This window comes from Centroberyx gerrardi, chromosome 9, assembly GCF_048128805.1.
Source record: "Centroberyx gerrardi isolate f3 chromosome 9, fCenGer3.hap1.cur.20231027, whole genome shotgun sequence".
Taxonomy (NCBI): Eukaryota; Metazoa; Chordata; class Actinopteri; order Beryciformes; family Berycidae; genus Centroberyx; species Centroberyx gerrardi.
This window is the reverse complement of record NC_136005.1, coordinates 1,967,846-1,989,181: the sequence shown is the minus strand read 5'-3', so window position 1 is coordinate 1,989,181 and position 21,336 is coordinate 1,967,846. Positions and strand designations below refer to the sequence as shown.

General features: G+C 41.9%; 1 protein-coding gene across 1 annotated transcript in view; it reads right to left on the bottom strand.

The window, feature by feature from the left end:
- Positions 1-21,336, bottom strand: part of rabgap1l (RAB GTPase activating protein 1-like) — a 167,370-nt gene that overhangs the window by 144,144 nt on the left and 1,890 nt on the right. Inside the window, exons 3-8 of the mRNA XM_078285512.1 lie at positions 17,600-17,828; positions 14,074-14,248; positions 11,582-11,739; positions 10,290-10,400; positions 6,307-6,373; positions 5,477-5,579 (exon numbers count right to left, since the gene is read on the bottom strand). Coding sequence (XP_078141638.1) covers positions 5,477-5,579; positions 6,307-6,373; positions 10,290-10,400; positions 11,582-11,739; positions 14,074-14,248; positions 17,600-17,828 — 843 coding nt within the window. The remainder of the gene's footprint in view (positions 1-5,476; positions 5,580-6,306; positions 6,374-10,289; positions 10,401-11,581; positions 11,740-14,073; positions 14,249-17,599; positions 17,829-21,336) is intronic.

Here is a 21,336-nt window from a genome sequence, read left to right as displayed (position 1 = left end):
TCCGCTCCCATTCTGGGGAAAGAAAGAAAAAAAATACGACAGCGACCGGCCTAATTATAGAGGAGGAATAAACAACTGGAAAAGAGAAAGAGGGGGCAGAGAAGTTATTTCACAGGGAGGAGGTTTTATTATTTTAATCAACTGGTAGAGGGACAACAACAAAGCACCGGGATCTGAAAATAGATTCCAATTACGATAATGTCAAGCATGAACTGCCGGTTCAGAGAAATGTTTCGGGGGGGAAACGGTCTTGTTTCAAGCTTCAGGCGGCAGCGAATCAGCACCAGCGGTCCCTTCACACCGACACTAAGACGGTTCACTGAGACGATGGAGACGTTTCCTGTGATGATTCAGACTCTGCAGGTGCTGGATCAGTTGCTTCAAGTCACATTAAAACACATTCGTTTGGCAGCAACCGCCATTTCCTAACTGCTAGCAAAAGAAAGATTAGTCAGTGGAGTCTCCTCACTGACTGTACACAGGTTGTAATGAAGCAGAAAATATACATGGGACTATTTCACACAAAACATTCGTATAAAAGGTTTTTACGTAAAACTCCAGCCTTATTGGTCTAAATCCCAAAGTGTGGATGCAACAGAGAAGAGTGTCCCATCTAGGGCTGCAACTAACGATTATTTTCATTGTCGATTAATCTGTTGATTATTTTCTCGATTAATCGATTAGTTGTTTGGTCTATAAAATGTCAGAAAATGGTGAAAAATGTCGATCAGTGTATCCCAAAGCCCATGATGACGTCCTCAAATGTTTTGTTTTGTCCACAACCCAAAGATATTCAGTTTACTGTCATAGAGGAGTAAAGAAACCAGAAAATATTCACATTTAAAAAGCTGGAATCAGAGAATTTTTTACTCAAACCGATTAATCGATATCAAAATAGTTGGCGATTAATTTAATAGTTGACAACTAATCGATTAATCGTTGCAGCTCTAGTCCCATCCTTACTAATAGAGAAGCTAAAGGTTTGTCATATTTCTTTCTATTTCCAAACTAATTTTTGGGATGGGACATGGTCACTGCTGGGAAGTCTTCTCCACACAGGAGGTGAGGAATCAAAACTAGAAAATGTTTTTTATGATCATCTTGAAAAGAAAAATAAAAGGCGCCAGGCTTTGAGAGATCAAGTTGCCTCAAAAGGAAGGCGTTTCCACTTTTTGTCGAAAACGTTAAATAATTTATCTCTCTCATCCCTTCAGTATCGTTTGGTCTGAAGCATCACAGAGCGGCCGGGTCGGTAAACATGAGCGAGCTGTGAGCAGTTTACTGACCTCGCCACACAGGACTGCTGGGTACTGAAGTTAAAAATGTTTGAACAATTACCCGAGCAAGCAAAAATTACACAGTGGGGTTAGGGGTCCTTGGTAATTCAAAATGAAGGTGTGTATGATAGTATGATAAAACATCATTTGTCATTTTCAAATATTACCCATTTCATTTTAGATCAACTTTTGTGATTTATGTTAATTAGTATTTGCCTTTTATCATTAATTTAGACAACAGAATTGTGTATCACGATAACTCGTTATCATTATTTAATCAGGATATGATTCTATTGAAACACGATAAATGATAATATTGAATTATTGCCCAGAAATACGGCCACGCTCGTGTAAACCTGCTTATCTGGACGAAACCAGTGACACACAGGAGGGAGCTGGGTCACTGTGGGGGCAAAGGTCTGGCTGTGTGTGTGTGTGTGTGTGTGTGTGTGTGTGTGTGTGTGTGTGTGTGTGTGTGTGTAAAAGAGAGAGAGAGAGAGCGCCAGAGAGATGAAGAGTGTCAGAATGTGTGTGAGAATCTACATCTAAGATGAACTCATCAACTAAATTGCTGAAATGTAAAAGCACGTATAAACTAGATGGGACAATGACTTCAAAGTCCTAGATATTATATATGGGAAAATATATCGAAATTCAATGCATCGCAATACAAAAGCGTGACAATATGTATCGTGGGTCAGGAACATGAATGGTGATATCAGCTCCATGTTATTCTGCTGTCAGGAACATGAATGGTGATATCAGCTCCATGTTATTCTGCTGTAGTAATCACTAATGAGACTCTTGACCATCACAGTTTCACAAGCTCTCCATCCAAATTATATTATTGTCACTTTGTAATGACATTTTTAAATTGTTGTTTACATCCTAGCAGCCAATGGCATCGCTAGAAAGATTTGAGTCTCAGAAATAAACAGAATTCTGCACAGTCAGACTTTGTTGTCACTGAACTTTAATTTATCACATCGTTTCCTGGTTGTACCGAATCCTGAACCACATATCACGTATCGAATCGTATCGTGAGAGAAGCAGATCGTCTCATCCTTAGTATAAACATATAAAAACACTTTCATCACCGTGTACACACACCTGAAAACTCAAAAGCAGTTTCAACTCATTTCTCATCAGTAAGATGAAGCCTACGCCTGATACCTGACCGCTTCTGAACGTCTCCGACTTCTCTTTCCCTGTGAGGATGTGGGCAGACTTACAAGTGGCTGCTGTGTGTGTGTGTGTGTGTGTGTCTGTGTGTGTGTGTGTTGAAGTGAGTCGTGCTTTACACTGCCTGGCTCCCCTGAGCTAGACTGCTTTGACAACCTGCCATCCACCTTCAAGTCAAAACTCTCCTGGCCTTCGAGTCAGCAAGTTGCCAAGTCGCCTAATTTGTTAGCTGTAATGGATTGGGTGAGGCGAGGTCTCTGCCTGGAAACACTCGCACTGTGCTGCACACACACACACACACACACACACACACACACACACACACTGGGTTCCTATCCCAGCACATGTAAACACTTCCCTTTTAAAGACATGGTTGAATTCGGAGGTATTTCATCTCAACTTCAACTTCTAGATGTGAATGTTTCGTCCAGTCAGCGCTGACCAAATCAATAAACCCTCTTCTTTAACTTCTTTCTTGGCTTACATGTAAAGGTTAAATGTGCAATATTTCTGTTTTACTGAAGCATAATAAGACTAGTAAATATCAGCAGGTTCCTGAATGGCAGTGAGTGAAACAAAGTGAACAGCCGGCGCTCGCTGCAGAGAAAAACACAGGAGCGGGCCGCGGCTGAAGGCTCCTGCCACACCAAGGTCCCTTCAAAAATCTGCCAATTTGTTTTTGTCTCGCTTATCGGCAAAAAACACACATCGGAAAATATAATTTGAGACTTTATTATTAATCTGTAATGTGTTCTGCTAAATTCGGCATGTATATAATCCTCCAAACAGATTGAATTTCACTGAACGATAGAGGTCAGCATTGGACCACAAATTGCACATAGACTCTTTAAATTTTAACATATTAGATTTACAATTGAATTCCTTCACTGACAACTATAAGTACTATTATGCATTCTTTCTGTGTGCAATAAAATGATCCTACAGTTTGCAGTATTTGATGTCCTGAGAGTTTTTCTGCCAACAGTCATATCATGTGTACATATGAACTGTTAAGGATCACATGAAAAACGTCCTGTGCTTGTTTCCATCATGGTCCACGTTATCGACCAATCAGAGGCTGACGTTGTTCAACGAACGAAACAAAGAGAACAGACTGAAATACAAAAGGCTTAAAAACCTGCAAAACAATAAGAATGATGATGAAGCTGATTTGCGGTTGGAAAATTTGATTACTGTTGGTGAATTTAAAAACTTTTTAAAAGACTTGGAAACACATTCAATAGGGAACTGTGACTGTCTAAATTGTTAGTTCTTTTACCCCCAGTCCAAATTTTATTTTGTATTTGTCATGATATAGTTGTATGTTTCTATTTCTAGTTCTAAGTTATTTTCTTTGTTGTATTATCTGTAACTTTATGTATGTTTAGTTGCTGGTGGCCAGGTCTCTCTCTCTTTACCTGGTTAAATAAAGGTAAAAAAAGAATGAAAGAACAGAAAGTGAGTTTTCTCAAAGCGCTGGTTTTCCTCCACTCTTCTCCCCGCTGAGCGACCCGCTGCCCGGCTGCGTGCGCTCACTCCTCCATGTTAGAAAACATGCCAAGCTTTGACGAGCCGCAGTTCATTAAGCCGGGAACGAGGCCAGATGTTCCGCTGGAGGGACGGAGGAAGGTAACTCTCAGACTCAAGCTCTAATGCGCAACGCCAAATTGTGACCTTGCAGGTGTGAGAGTCTTGTACAGTCCCACGACGCATTTGTGGTGATGACGTACGGACCGAATTCACTCATTCATGTCTGCAAACAACCAGTAACCAGCATCTGTGAGACCGCAAACACAGCTAAACTGAACATAGAGTGACTCAAAAAGTTTTGTGTTTGGGGCTGCAAGCGATATTTCTCCAAGGAAACAGATTGGGGTTCTTTCAGTTTCTGTCTGATAAATTCAACAAGGCAAAAGCACAAAGACAGGAGTGGATTAATAGTCTGGTAAGACCATCCTGATCACGTGACCTCACATTCTGTTTCGCTCCACGGATCAGTCTGGACTTCTAGCCGCCCACATCGATTTCCTGAAATTACAATGTAACCGGGCCAATCAGGGACTGCGTTGTAGTTGATGCTGGCGCTGGCAAAACAGTAATGGCGTCTCCCGAAGCAACGAGCGTTAACGTTAACGTTAGTAGAGTAAACACAGCCATAAGTGCAGTTATTGCAGAAATAGACTCAATAACAACAATTAAACAAGAACAAGAGTACGCACTAGCGGAGTTTCTCGGCGGAAAAGACGTTTTCGCCGTTCTTCCTACTGGATTTGAATTTGGATTCGCTGATTGGCTGAAGGAGTTTGTCTGTCAAGGCAAGTACTCCCGCCCACTGAAATCGATGTTTGTGGCTAGAAGTCCAGACTGATCCGTGGAGCGAAACAGAATGTGAGGTCACGTGATCAGGACGGTCTTACCAGGCTAGTGGATTAATAGTTTAAAGCGAAAGAGGACCTGAAACGTCCAGGCGTCTTGATCCGTTTACCCAGCGGTCTGGTTCAGGACCGGCAGCCAACAAACCGCCTCCATGTTTACATGTTTGACATGATGAAGTGAAGGAGGCAGCTGTCAGACTAACAGGTCTTTACATACGGCTGTAATTTGAATCTAAGAGAGCAGATTAATGCAACAGCACCCGCATCAGTCCAATATAGTCTGTGGTGCATAGATCCATTATATCAATAGAAGAATCACAGGTCCATCCATATGTATCAGTTTAACTCATATTTAATTCACGACATTCATGACAAATGCATGAATTATGAGTTAAACAGATATATATATATATATATATGAGTGCAGACCAGTGATTCTTCAGAGAGTAAAAAGATAAGATATCACTTCATTAATCCTCTTGGGGAAAATGACTTCTTTACAAGTTATTTCAGCTTTTCTCTGTGGCACAAGCAAACCTTCCATGTCTCAAAGCTGCTCTGGATGCAGATGGAAGTGTATGAAGTGTCACTCCAGCTGATGTTACACTTGGGGAAAGTAACCCGCGGTGGGCGGAGCCTCACCTTTAGGTGTGTCTTCGTTCAGCGCCTGGAAGGCGGCCATGTTGGGGTTCCACGTTCCTGTGATGACGTAGGCCTTCCCGTCCGAGCTCTTCCCCATCGACTCCTGCACATTAACTCATGCTTTATGTCACTGTAATAATCCTATTTCCATGTATCTTGTATCAGACTTCTTATATTATGTATACTGTGACTTCTGATAATCAAGATGTACATTAACATGAAAAGGTAGGTAAACTCCATTCCACCTATAAAAATTAAGTTTAAGTTTATTTAACATGGACCACGTACAATAAAAACATAAACCTCCAAGAAGTCTGATGCATTGTACAGAGATATAAAGCTACTTTTCACCCCCAGTCCCAAGCAGAGTACAATATACATTCAACAAATCTTCACAAATAGGATGAAATATACATTAACTACAGCAAACACTACATGGAATTACAAGGCAGTGTAAAAACCACAAGAAATTTACAGCGTTAGATCCTGATAGTGCAGTCTAATGCATGATCGATTTGTTTTTAACCATATTTTTTACAAAACTGAGGTAAACTTTTTTTTTGTTTTTTTTAAATTGGGGTAAGCTCTTTTTAAGCAATAAAAACAGGAGTAAACTATTCAACCAATAATTGGTGGGTGAATTGTATCTGAAAGTAGGAAAAATCACTTCTTTGTTCACCCGTCTGTAGCAGCCTGTGACGGGAGGGGGGGGTCGTTTTGTTTTAAGGACTCACGAGCCAAAAAGGTTGAGTACCACTGCTCTGTCCCACCATTACAAACCTGTATACTGAACACTGTTTCTCAGTTAAGTGAGTTAAGGTTCTGCTCACCATGTCCAGCAGATGCATGTCACTGTTGCGGACCTTCTGTCCTGGACTCAGCAGCATCCCAAAACACCTAGAGGGACACACAGCGTGCACAAATCAATAATCAATATTTCAACCGGGGGTTTTCAGCCTACATCTGACAGCAGAGAGAGTCAAGTTAGACAGAGAGAGAAAGGAAACTGGACTGTGAAGACGAGCTAATTAACCAAACCACACTTAAAATAAAATAACAGTACAACATTAGATTTTTCATTTGTATTTCAGGCCTTTAGCTGACTCTCTTACAGTGAAAGCTACAGCAGATTCAGTCTGAACCTCAACCAACAGGACAGAGTTCAAGGGTCAAAGTCACAGTGCCAGGACCATGAAGAGAGACGGCAGCATCACTTCTTTGTTTTTTAACAGCCACAACTATCAGAACGGGACACCACACATCACACCCTCCACCCCGCTCAACCGCTCCACCAGGACACCGCTACAAAGACAACAGGAATATCTATAAAAACAGAGGTGTGATCAAGTAAACTTTGCTCAAGTCCCAAGTCAGTCTCAAGTCATTAATGTCAAGTCTCAAGTCTAAATGTAGAACAGCAAGTCAAGTCAGAACAAATCAAGAGTCCAGTATCAATTTAATATCTTAAAGAAAACTAAATATCTAGGACTTTTCAATGCAATATGGTTTTAATAGGATAAAAACTTGGTAAGAGCATCATGAGTTTGATTTCTATAATCAGTTTCAACTTCAATAAATTCAATCATTCCATACAAATTCAGAAAACAGAATTTAAATTCAGTCGTCCGCTGGAACAAATCTCATCACTTTCAATCTAAGTCATTTACACAAACACAAGATCTCAAGTCAAGACTTTAGAAACCTTTTCAAGTCATCAAAGTACAAGTCAGAGTCAAGTCCCAAGTCACCAGAACCCAAGTCAAGTCAAGTCTCAAGCAATTCAAATTGTGACTCATGTCCAAGTCATGTGACTTGAATGAGAAATAGGACACTTTGAACTTTTGTATATTTGCACACCTGTCTGTCTGTTTAGGTGCCATTTTAAGCAGTTTTTTACAGTGTGTGTGTGTATTTTGCATTTTTATTCTGTTTTTATAAGTCCATGCAAAGACAATTTTCTGTCATATGATGGATAATTAAGTTAGATTTTACAAAGATCCAAGTTCCATAAAGTCCATCATCATGTTCTTGGAGGGCTGAGGCTTCCGGTTCCATCCATATTAAGACGGTGACCTGAAGCAGCGTGGTTCATGTTGTTTCCAGTTCATCATAATCATCCAGCAGCATCACTCTGGAGAGCAGAGTCCCTTCAGCTTTGGGATGGAGGCGCCATCCAGTGGTCAGCAGGGGAATCTCTCCGTGTCAGAAATGAAATTACATAAGAATATATTTACATTTTAGGCATTTAGCCAGCTGTCTTACCGAGGATGGGAGGGGTCAAGAGTCGCTAAGAGACAACAGACTCACAGCTGAGAGACCGGAGACATTGAACCTGTGGCCTTCTGGGTACGGGACGTCCTGCCGCTCAACGCATAAACATAATGAACTGCATCCACAGGACAGATACACTACCAGTCAAAAGTCTGGACACACCACTTTTTTCTCTATTTATACCATTTTCCACATTTTAGAATAATAGTAAAGACTCAAAACTATGAAATAACACAAACTGAATTATGCAGTGACCAAAAAAGTGCTAAAAAAATCAAAACTATCTTATATTTTAGATTCTTTAAAGCAGCCGCCCTTTGCCTTGATGGAAAGTCAAAGGCTTTGGAAAGAAATTCATACATAGGATCAACTTCGCTATTTATATTCGTCTAAGAAACTCATTTCAAGCATTTAAGCAGAAGCCTTTAGATCAAAATGGCTTTAAGAGAATGAGAAATATAGAACATTCAAACTGTTGACTCGCAGAGTAATGCAAAAGCATATTTGAGATGCAGTTGAGGCTATTAGACAAATAAATACTAATAAGATAAAGTGAAGTGTTGTTGGTGCAGCTGAGTGTCACAACACTTCAGCTGGAGAGGAGCTGCTGTGAACATGATAAGGGGTTTCTGCTGACACTAAAAATAAACGGGAGGGAAGGGAAGGTGTCTGTCTCCGTCTGATAACAATAGGAGGAGGAGGAGGAGGAGGAGGAGGAGGAGGAGGAGGAGGGGGGTGGGGGGGGGGGGTGATGAAGCCGACCCAGTTCTTCTTCTACTGCTGAGCTGCTGCAGCAAACACGACAGAGACGGCAGGAAGTCAGCTGATTTCAGGACAGCAGTATTTCCAGTTTCCAGACTGACTGCTCTCATTATGTTCTGTTTGGGCGGCTCGTCTCATTTTACACTCTTTTGTCGTTCTTGTCGTTTGCCCATTGCTGTGTATTGACCGCTGACGGGCTGCATGCCCCGACCTGGGGAAAGCCAAGTACAGCTGCCTGGACTGGAGCCTTCAGTCTGGAAAGTCATAATATACCAAGAAAGGAGATTTTTGTTTTGGGGCGCGTTCTCACATGTGAGCGGTTTCTCTGAACTCTGCAGTGTTTCCTCCTTTAGTTCAGTTGGTTTGTCCAGGTGAGAACGATGACCTTTGAACTCTGGTGGCACCAAATAACGGCACCGAGAGTCTCAGTCCTCTAACAAGAGAACTGCGGTGCAGTTTGTTAATCCCATCATCTACAGGAAACCACCCCAAAACACAAGGGATTATGGGTAGAAGGAGACGGATTTTGACATCTGATAACCAGCAGGTCCTCCTGCTTGGAAAGCCTAGCAGAACAAAATGAAGAAAACTTTAATTCAAGATGAGATGAGAGGAAATCCTCCTCAATATCTGGGCCAAGGACAGAATGTGGTCTGAACCCCAGAGTAAATTAGAGTGCAGACAAGACCATCATGCTCCGCTGCAGTTACAGGGACTGGAATCAGATTTGTTTTGACCTCCGCCAAAATGTCTCACCAAAACCCAAAACTCAACCCAAAACCAATAAACAAGCTTCTTGTGAGTGCTGTGACTTTTGTTTACAAGCCCTGCTTCACTTGTAATTGCATCTAAACAAGCTAAATACAAGAAATACAACAAAGTAAACGTTTCCACTGTGTTGAGACCAGAGGAAACCAGCTGATGAGATCCTTCCTGGGTCCACAGTGGAAAGACCTCCTCACTGCGGTCAGGACAGAAGACTCACTCCTTATTTTCTGTGTGAACAACTCATCTCCTCAAAAAGTACTAAACGTCTCCTTCTCCCATGAATCGCATCACATTCACATACGGTCAGAATCTAGCACAGCTGGGAGCCGAGCTGCTGGGATGTGATGTGATGGATATAATACACTGCTGAGGTGACAGCTGACACCTTTAAGCTTCACTCTGCTAACGCTAATTAGAAGACTCCTCTTCCTCTGATCAGCATGTAAAACGCTCCGGTCTCTTCTCACTTAGTCCGGTGGCTTCTGCCTCCGTAGATCGACCAAACCCAGTGCTCATCCTCCATGGATGTTTATTAAACGGATAATTGTAGAGTTCTGTTCAAAGATACTAAAAAATACCAATATTTTTGGGAATTATAAAAGAATTTAAAGGGAAAAAATGAAAGAATATTAATTTGATTAACCGGAATATTAGTATTACTATTATTATTATTGAATTGTCATCAGTTAAAAATGAAAGAGTTATCAAACATCTGCATTCCTTTTTATTATGATGGTGTTTTATAAAAGCAATAATCCACTCGAGGCCGAGCTGTAAGGTCTGAAGCACCTTGCATCTCATCAATACTCGTTAGCTGTAGTAAAATCACAGCACAGCGCAGACTGAACCTGAACACACCGCGCTGTAGTAAAATCACAGCACAGCGCAGACTGAACCTGAACACACCGCGCTGTAGTAAAATCACAGCACAGCGCAGACTGAACCTGAACACACCGCGCTGTAGTAAAATCACAGTATAGCGCAGACTGAACCTGAACACACCGCTGCTCACCTCTCGATGCCCAGCTCCTTGTTGCACATCTGCTGAACTGAAACCACAACCTTCTTCTGAACGCCCTGCCGCAGCTTGAAGTAGAACTTCTCTCTGTCCTTAGGAACTGGACTGTGAGGGAGAGAGGGGGGTGACAGGGGGGGATACCAACAGTTTTATTTCAGTACCAATACCAAAGTAATAGCACGAAGTGACACAACGTCATCTTATAAGAAATAAATCTGCAAATAAACTCGGTCTCAGATGTTTTTCCCCCATCAAGTAGCCACTGATCAAGAAACGATATGAAATGTTTCCCTTATTCTTTCTTTCTGCTGCCACACAACTTCCCCTGCAAAGTTGTATGAAGGGAGTACATCATAATCTTAAACTCTATTGAGCATAATATACTAGTAAAATGTGAGCCAAACCTAATCCTTGTAGAAATAAACACATTACGCTTTTGAATACTAATTTTATCCAAGTTGACGATAGTAAATACTAAGTAAAAAGTACCAGTTCAAGGTACTGTGCTACTTCAGTTTTTTTGCTCCATGCTGAAATACAGAAAACTGACGACTCAGCACCAGACTCAGAAACAACTGTTTACCGTCGTTTTGCTCTGAAGTCAGAACTGAATCAGGCAAAAGTGCCTTTATATATTCTGTTCCCTCTTCATGAAGTCACTGCAACTTGATGTGAAGCACACAGCTGCTCTCTCCTGATGGTTGATAATGTTGAGATTATACAGAAGATTTTACTTTCTCTCTTTTATCTGATTTTTATCGTATTTTGACTTTCTATATTGTTGTACCTTGATATTTCTGTGTGAGTTTGACTGTATTCTGACTTTATAGACTGTTGTCTGTTGTTAGTCTGCAACTTTTCTGTTTGTCTTGATGCTGCTCCCTTGGCCAGGTCTCCCTTGAAAAAGTGATTCATAATCTCACTGGGACTAACCTGGTTAAACAACAATGTGAAATGTCTTATCCTGAGTGTATCAAATGTCACAGGCAGCCTTCGACCTTTTTGAACAGCTTTTGGACCATTTCATTTAAGAGGAGAAAGAAAAATCTGTGAGAAAATGAAAATCCAGATGTGAGCTTGTGAAAATAGAAACTGGCCTCTCTCCTCTGATAAGCTTCAGCTCTTTATGTCTGACAGACAGACAGACAGACAGACAGATAAGAGCTGGTGGTAACGCTGCAGCAGATTAAACCTTTCCAACTACCAGCAGATCTGTGATACCAGCAGACTGAGCTGATAACAAACACACTCAGTGCTGGAGAGTGTGTGTGTGTGTGTGTGTGTACCTGTAGTTGCCCTTGCCGTCGTCCTCCCTGACCTCCAGGCAGACGGTGAAGGTGAAGGTGTCGCTGTCCGCCGGGCCGCTGAGCGCCGCGTCCCGGCCGTCCGCCGGCCGAGACGAGCGACGGAACGCTGTGGAGAAACTGTACAGGATCCGACTGACCTGCACCGCAAATACAACAGGAGAAGAAGAGTCAACAGAGAGGAGACACAGAGACTCACAGAAGAAGAAGAAGAAGAAGAGTCAACAGAGAGGAGAGACAGAGACTCACAGAAGAAGAAGAAGAAGAAGAAGAAGAAGAAGAAGAAGAAGAAGAAGAAGAAGAAGAAGAAGAAGAAGAAGAAGAAAAAGAAGAAGAAGAGTCAACAGAGAGGAGAGACAGAGACTCACAGAAGAAGAAGAAGAGTCAACAGAGAGGAGAGATAGAGACTCACAGAAGAAGAAGAAGAAGAAGAAGAGTCAACAGAGAGGAGAGACAGACTCAGACAGAAAGAGATAGAGGTTTGAAAGAGTAGGACGGAATACAGTAGAGTAGAACAGAATGGAATGGAGTAGAGTAGAGTAGAGTAAAGCAGAGTAGAAAAGAGAGTAGAGGAGATACTAGAGTAGCATAGAGTAGAGAACAGAGAAGAGGAGAGTAAAATAGAGTCTAGAGTAGAATTGAGGAGAGTAGAGTATACTAGAGTAGAATAGAGTACAGTATACTAAAGTAGAACAGAGTAGAGGAGAATAGAGTATACTAAAGTAGAATAGAATACAATAAAGTATAATAGACTAGAGGAGAGTAGAATAGAGTATACTAAAGTAGAACTGAGTAGAGGAGAATAAAGTAGAGGATACTAGAGTAGATTAGAGTAGAGGAGAATAGAGTAGTGAAGAGAATAGATAACAAAACAAAAAGTTGGTAGAATAAAATAGAACAGACAGAAGAGAAGAGAATAAAAGGTTAGAATGGAATAGAAACAGAAATAAAAAGAAACAAATAGAATCGAAACAAAGTGAAATGAACAGAATAGAAACAAACAGCATAGCACCAAACAGAACAGAATATAATAGGGAATAAAATAAAATAGAAAAATATGAGAGTAGAGAAGCCAGAACACAGCAATAGAATAGAATAGAATAGAATAGCTCAGTCAGGTTGGAAAACTAACACCAATATTAATCTTCATACACCAGCAGCCAGTTCAGATCTATGTGATTTTTTTCTTTTAACTGTGTGAAATTGAACACAGAGCAGAAGCAGCAGATTATTTATTTAACTTTAATATAAACACACAGAGCCACAGCGCCCCCTGCTGGCTGAGCAGAGACAGTACTGACAGCAGACAGTAGAATATACTGTACATATAAACTGATGCAGATTTACCGTTTGTTCCTGGAGCTAATAAAAATCACTACTTCGTGATTTTCTTCTAGTCATTCTACTGTAGCCTGTAGACACACTGGTGGCATTATGGGTATTAGAGTCAAGAGCCTGCAGTCAGCTGCACCAATCAGAAGTAATGTGACACCAGCTTGGAGTCCCATTGGAGACTGGAAACACTGGAGAACACGGTCAGTTTTGGGGAGTGAATACTGGACTACAGAATGAGTGAGTGTCAGTGTGTCTGGTTCACATTACAGCAGAGTGACACAGAGGGAGTCGCCCCACTCCCCCGACCTCCAGACGGCTGTAAATAACCTCTGTAACCATAGTAACGTTTATGCTGCATTCATATCACATAGGAGGAAGCAGAATAATGGGAAGACTTCCCATCACTCTGACTTGGAAGCGTTCAGAAACCTCAAGATGTCGTCGTTGCGCTCCCTCTCTTTACTGTTCGGTATTTTACGATCAACCGATACTACTGCCTTCTTCTGAAGGACTTGGAGGAGCAAAGGAAACGAAAATTATAATTTTAAGTTTAAACTGATATTGTAAATTGTATTGTAGGCTACCCACAAGCCAGTTTGTTGCTGCATTGACACACTTCTGCGTTGTTTACCGTCAGGAATTACCACTCGGAGGTTGACCTGAATGTTTTTTTGCTAATAATTATGGTAACTCCCATATGACGTGAACGCGGCATTATGCTTCACACCAATTATGCTTCAATTTATCTGTCAAATTTTGATGAACTGCCACCAACAGTGGCATTGGGACTTTTACGCGACATGCCGTCTGTGGACCGCAACAACTGGGTTAACCTTAATCCAAACCTAACCCTAACTCAAATACATATCAATCATTTTGTCCCCCAACCCTCTACTATCTGCCATTTTTTCAAATTATGTAATGTAACAAGTGTTGCACCTTAGGTCACCTAACAGCCAGTTGTGGTTCTGGTTCAAACCACTTGGACTGACCAAATCCACACCCCAATCCAGGAGTCCATACCTGAATCTTTCTGGTGGTGAGTGCAGTTGCAGGATGCGGTTGTCACTCTTTACAGGATAAGTGACAGCAGTGTTTAGCTGCAGAGTGTGTGTGTGTGTGTGGCCTGTGTGACTCACGGCTTCCTTGATGTGGCAGGAGAAGACGTGGATCTGGAAGTCCTCGGAGCTGCGGTAGCTCTCTGTGAAGGAGAAGCAGTCGCTCTCCACCGAGCCCTCCCGGCCGCGGGCGCAGAACAACACCTTGTAGATGGGGAAGCAGGCGATCTCTGTGCCCGAGGCCTGGTCCACGATCCTGACCACAGTCATTTAGGTATGAAGACGACATTCATTATTATTACATTAATTTTGAGACACTAATATAATTACTGTAAACAAACCAGACCATCAGTGGTCAGCCTGTCAGCCTCTCTCAGCCTCTACTCTGCATCCTCCATAGTTTCTCCACCTGGTGGATCTGGAGGGAAATCTGCTGGATCGCTTTACGGCACAAAACAGGAAGAGGTTCTGTTCTTCCAGAGCAAACGGAGCTAAAGCTGAAAGAGTTTCTGGCAGCAGATGGTGGAAGGAGGGAAAGGAAGATGGAGAAATCACTTCCAACATGTTCATCCTCTTCAGGGAGGGGGAGGGGGGGGCAGGAAGCAACGGGGCTGATGGGAAATGTAGTCTTAATGTGGAGAAACACTAGAACTAACAATACTGCTGCTGTGAGATAGAGGAAACCAATCATCTCCACCATGCTCTCATTTGTTTACAGTTTTTTCACCAAGTTATTTCACTTCATAGGGTGAGATATTGATGTTTTAAAAATGATACATGGGGCAACTTTAAGCATTAACTTTTAGATCACCAACATTACAAGTAACATAACGTAAGGTGTGAAAGAGCCACAGATATCCTGACAATCAACGGAATAAATATTCTTGTGTCCCTAAATCGGTCATGTATGATAAAGAGGCTCCAGGGAAGGAAATAAGAGCCAGGGAGAAAAAGTAGGAAAAGTGTTTTTAAACCAGGCAGGAGCATTTTCAGAACAAGCAGAAGACAAACTGGAGATGTGATTCAGGCGCGACACTCGTTTTTTTTTAGGGCCTTCCAGTCTATTTTCATTAGCATTTTCTATCACGACTCAAACAAATAAGATGGGACCTACAGTTTTTTGTTTGTAGGAATACCATTAAAATATAGAGAGCCATAAAAAGCAGATTCTGGCTAATAGCGATTTAAACGGGAACGCCTGTGGATATGAGACTGGCTGTGTTGCTTCATTATGTGTGGAGGGAGATGGTAGCATAGAGGTTAGAGGGGGGAAAAAAAGGGTTTTATTCCAAATTGCTACCTGAAGCTGGTTAGTCAATATTTAAGAAACAAAAGTGATTCTATCCCAAGCGGTCAAAACCACAGTTGAATTTTGAAGCCAATAAGGAAGTGGCTGAAAGCTGCAATTCCTCTAAAGCCCGAATTAGACTTCTGCCGCCGGAGCAAAGGCATGGGTGCCGCCGACGGTCCAAGCATTTATGGTTCTGCGTCGGTGATTGTGCAGCACTCCACGTACTCCCCCGAAACAGAAACTGCAGTAGCGTGCTTCGTTAACACGGAAGTAATAACAAAAGAAGTAGTAGTGTTATCTGAAACTCCTGTTCTGGGATATTTTATCAGCATGAATTCAGCGACATCTGGTAGTCTTTATAATTTGTGGATGAAGTGTCCTACAAATCAGTATATCTGCAGCTCTCCTCAGCTCGTCTCTCTTCTATCTGCTCCGCTGTCTTCACAGCAAGCGGATACAGGTGGGAGGAAACACGAAGCGGGCCAGCCACCGTTCTTGTGGCCGTGCGTCGCCTGACGTGTAGTTACATTTTTGGAGAGGAGCTGCGGCGTGGTTTGACGTGGAAGTATAATTTCCGTTTAATGTCCGCTAGGGCCGGCTCCAAAAAGACTCTAAATCCCGCCCAACTCCATTCATGTCAATGGGACCACAGCCCAACTTCTCACTCAAAATATAAAGTCAATACATTTTTTTGACAAGAGATTATGGTCTCAGTAGCTAATTTTACTTCTTCTAATATGTGTCCATAGGGCGATTTTCAAAATAATTGCTTTATTAACGGGATATAACGTTTATAAAACAGGGTTGTTTTCCGAGTGATTGACAGGTCGCCTGTCCAGTGATCACGCAGGTCGCTGATTACGGACCAATAGCAGGCGGAGCTTCACTCTGGCTGCTCCGGCTCAAAAAAATGTCAACATGGCGGCGCTCGTACACTCCCAACTTTCGGCTTCAAAACAGCCCTTCAGAAACCTCTGGGTGACGTCACACTCACTACTCCATCTTTTTTTTACAGTCTATGGTCTAAAACCATACTACTTTGTAAGCAAAGGTCTTAAGGTGTGTCTAATTTTTAGGAATTATTAACAAGTTATAATCATGATGGTGTTTGTTCATTCCATTTGCTTTCCTAGAAAGATTCAGACCATATTCAATCGATTTTCTTGACAAAAATACCCACAGACTAGTAGAAACCAGAGATCCCAGGGCAAAAATCCAATATTGTGAAGCTTTTTGATCCCTTTGACACATTTTTGTGCTTTAAAAATAGATGTTGATATCCAAAAATGGTATCAGATACAGTAAGGTAATGGTATGCCTTTATAAATAGCAACGAAATTTTGTATTCAAACTTCCATGTAATCACCAGATAACTGTGTGAAGCCACATCACCATCTAACCCTAACCCTGCACATTTCAACCTACATCGACATTTTCCACAGGGTGTAAACAGACGTGTCATTTCCTGTGTGGCGTAACTAAACTCGTCATGTTCCCTCAGTACGCTTCACAGTTTCTCTCCTGATCAACTCGTTTCATTTCTTCTGCTTCAGGAACACACTGAAACATATCTCCACTAATACAAGTTGATGTTTCCTTGCCAATATTTGTGCAGTTTATTAAGCAGCGTGACAAATCAACAGGCAAACACTGGTGAGGATTTCTGCTGTGGCCGGTACTGTTTTTCTTTCTATTCTACCGGCCTTCGATCAGAGCTCCTGTACTATACTATTATATATGGGAAAATATATCGAAATGCAATATATCACAATACAAAAATGTGACAATACGTATCGTGGGTCAGGAACATGAATGGTGATATCAGCTCCATGTTATTCTGCTGTAGTAATCACAAATGAGACGCTTGACCATCACAGTTTCACAAGCTCTCCATCCAAATTATATTATTGTCACTTTGTAATGACATTTTTAAATTGTTGTTTACATTCTAGCAGCCAATGGCATCGCTAGAAAGATTTGTGTCTCAGAATTAAACATAATTCTGCACAGTCAGACTTTGTTGTCACTGAACTTTTATTTATCACATTGTATCCTGGTTGTATTGAATCGTGAACCCCATATCAAATATATCATATTGAATTGTGAATTGTCCCATCCCTATATATTATTACAAAATACTGCCTGGTAAAATAGTGCTGGTGAATTTGGGAGTCCATCAGTCACTGTGGCCAGGGGATAAAAAAATTTGTTCCACATGAGGATCATTAAAGTTTCATGTTATCTTATTGACCCAGGTCTCTGTCTCTCTCTCTCTCACACACACACACACACACACTCTCTCTCTCTGCGGCTGACCTGACGGAGCCGTCGGGGCCGGTGGGGACGTGCAGGGTGACGGGGATGGGGATGGCGCTCTCGGCCCGCAGGGTGGCCATGGCTCTCTGGGCCTCCGGCTCGTTGCGGGGGGCTTTGACCCAGGTGCAGCCCAGGTAGGACAGCTTGCTGAACTGGACGCTGTCCTCCTCCGGGACGGGTGGGACGGGTGGGACGGGCGGGACGGGCGCCACCGGACACACCGACGCCTCTGTGGACGGACGGACACACAGGTGGTGTTGTGGTTAAAGTCACGTTGTCATGGCTGCCAACTGAATGTTTACACTTGTTGAATTTGCTTTGGCAGTTGAAAATACTTCCGCATAGAAGCTTTTCCAGCTGCCATAAACACCAGCTTTGTGAAGCTCATACATCAGGTTTTTGTTGAGAGTGTTACAGAGGTGGTGAATCAATTCTTTTTTTGTAATTTTTGCAAGTAGAGTCAATCCCCGTCAGTGAGACTCGACTTTCTGCCACCGTTCCTCTTCACCGGTGCGGTCTGTCAGTGTTTAGCACATCTGTTCCCCTTGCAACACTAAATAATTTTACAGTTTTTGTAACCGATGCTCTCTGCAGCTCTGTTAGTTGCCTCATGTTGCTTTGAAGACTCACATATAAAAGTGGTGACAGTCAGAGCTTTTTAAAGCTGAAACACAGATAACTGACATTCAGTGTAATATGACGGGTCTGTCTGATGTAACTGAGATATAATTAGTTCAAAGTTAAAGTTCTTTTCCGTTATTTTGCCCACCTCCTATATTTTTAGAGAGAGAGAGAGAGAGAGAGAGAGAGAGAGAGAGAGAGAGAGAGAGAGAGAGAGAGAGAGAGAGAGAGAGAGAGAGAGAGAGAGAGAGAGAGAGAGAGAGAGAGAGAGAGAGAGAGAGAAGGAACGAACAAAAAAAAACACAATGGAGAAGAAAGCAAGATAAAGAGAAAGCAACCGAGAACGAGGAAGTGAGGGGTCGTGTCTGAAGTGACCTTTGACCCTGGACTTTCACACTTGACAAACAGGAAGCAGAACAATGAGAGCGTCAGCTGGACTCGCTCTCCGCCGTACAAACCGTTTCCTCTGTTCATTCACCAAAACACTTCCACCGCTGACTGAGAACATGGGGAAGAAAAATAACAACACCATGTCACCAAACTTCCCTCTACAACATAAAGAAGTGTAAAAAGAGAACTAAGACCTTTTTTTGGTTTTTATTTAACTTTAAATCAGGTCGTCCCGTTGAGAATAATACTCTATTTTAACAACTTTCACTTGCTTTACAGGCTGACCATTATTTTTTCTTGTTGCACTTGTTTCCCAGGCTCGTAATACACCAAACATATTTATACATACTTATATATTTACTTACATACTTCATATCTAGTAATCCAAATTTAAGTAAGCAATCAAGAGAAGGTAACTTAGCAACATCTGTAAGTAAATCCATACATGTAAATAATCCATTTCTTTACCACACTTCCCCCTCTTACAGTCTACCTAACCTGTTAAAATTGTTGGCAGCATATAGTTGCATAACCACACAACTGTTTATATTCTATTTTATTATTTTTCCATTTACTACTGTTATGTCTTTTGCTTATTTTCTGTTCTATTTGGGTGCTTATATTGTATTTTATTTTCCTGCTCCATCCTATTACTATTGTCTGCTACCAAATACACTCTTATCTTACACTCAGGAGTTTGGTGCATAAGGTGCCGGGTTTCTCGTCTCCAAACGGAGGCGTGAGTTCAAATCACACTTCTGACACGCAGTTTTGATGTTTGTTTAGTTGGCGGTTTCTTAATGTTTCCAGACTTCTCAGACTCCCCTGCAGAACCAGAACTGGGACCGGAGCTGGAACGGATGTGGAACCAAAACCAAAACCACTTCCAAGGCACCAGCGCCAAAAATAAATAAAAATCACAGAATCTCACTGCCTCACTTCTCGGGTGACTCTCACCGGCCACTTTATTAGGTACAGCTATCTAGTGCCGGTCGGTCTTCATTTATCATAAGGGCCAACAGCTTGTGTGCTGTGAGATGCCCTTCTGCACACCACTGTTGTCCAGAGCTGTTATTGGAGCGTTTGTGTCCTTTCTGTTAGCTTGAACCAGTCTGCCCGTTCTCCTCTGACCTCTGACCTCTCTCATTAACAAGCTACTTTCTCTGTAAACTCCACAGACTGTAGAGTGAAAACCCCAGGAGGGCAGCAGCTGTTTCTGAGCTGCTGAACCAACAGTCAGACCGCTCAAAGTCAAAAAACTAAAGCACTTCTCCTTGTCTTCATGCTTTATATATTGAGATGCTGCCACAGGATTGGCTGTTTGGAGGAGCAGGCTGCTTGTGTTAACGAGCCTAATAAAGTGGCCGGTGAGTGTATAGCACTTTACAGTACCATGAGTGCAGAGTTTTAATTATGAGCAGTCTCAGAGGGAATTGAACCCCTAACCCCGGCAGTTTTAATGCCTTGCAGGAACACATTCTGTATCTAGCGCTGTGTTTCTGTGTTGTCGACACACTGATATCAGCTCACACGTCGGAGCCGGTCTGCCCTTGCTGATATACAGACCAGCGCAGCCGACGTCAGAGAGTTCAGATAGCGGCCTCGCTAATCTGATACAGCATAACTGGATTTTGTGATGCGAGTGGTACGGATAGCTTCATTTTCCCCCGGTGCTTTAACCTTTATTCATCCGAGGAGGTTTTGCTCTCTGTCATCACCACCCTGCCTCGCATCCACTGATCCAACACTGGAGACGTTAAAATCCGGTGAAATCAGAGAAAAGACAAGATTTAGGCCCCGTTCACACCGCAGGCCTTCATGCTCAATTCCAAACTGTTGCTTACACTACCAGTCAAGTTTGGACACACCACATTTTTCTTTATTTTTACTGTTTTCCACATTTTAGAATAATAGTAAAGACATCAAAACTATGAAATAACACGGATGGAATTATGCAGTGACCAAAAAAAGTGTTAAACAAATCAAAACTATCTTATATTTTAGATTCTTTAAAGCAGCCGCCCTTTGCCTTGATGGAAAGTCAAAGGCTTTGGAAAGAAATTCATACATAGGATCAACTTCACTATTTATATTTGTCTAAGAAACTCATTTCAAGCATTTAAGCAGAAGCCTTTAGATCAAAATGGCTTTAAGAGAATGAAAAACATAGAACATTCAATCAGGTGTGTCCAAACTTTTGACTGGTAGTGTAGGCCTATATCTGATTTTTGGAATGACTGTTCATATTCTGGGATGCAGCTCACATCCCATACCAATATGAACTGACCTCACATCTGTTTTTGTCTCAGTAAAGTTCGGTTACTCTGTGTCTTTGAGTTTTGTCTGAACTGAATCGTCTTCCCAAATACCAATCAAGTCTCCATTTGTCTTTTTTTTCTCCATTGTTCTGTCTGCTCAGATAAGATGACAAAATTATGACAATTGTCTCAGATGAATGACATAAGATTTACTTGTTGCCATGGCAATGCTGAGACATTCACATGTAGGTCTCATGCCGTGGGATACGATTTTACACCACATACCCATGTGATCTAGATGAGAATTGAAAAAATGTGACTCCATGCAGCTTTTTACTGTTCACACTGATTAGAAAACACCAGATCTGAGTCAGAATGGCAGATGGGAGGCAGAAAAAAAAAAAATCTGAATTGGGAAACCTTCAGCTGCAGTGTGAACAGAGTCTGAGATTAAGAGACACAAAGAGA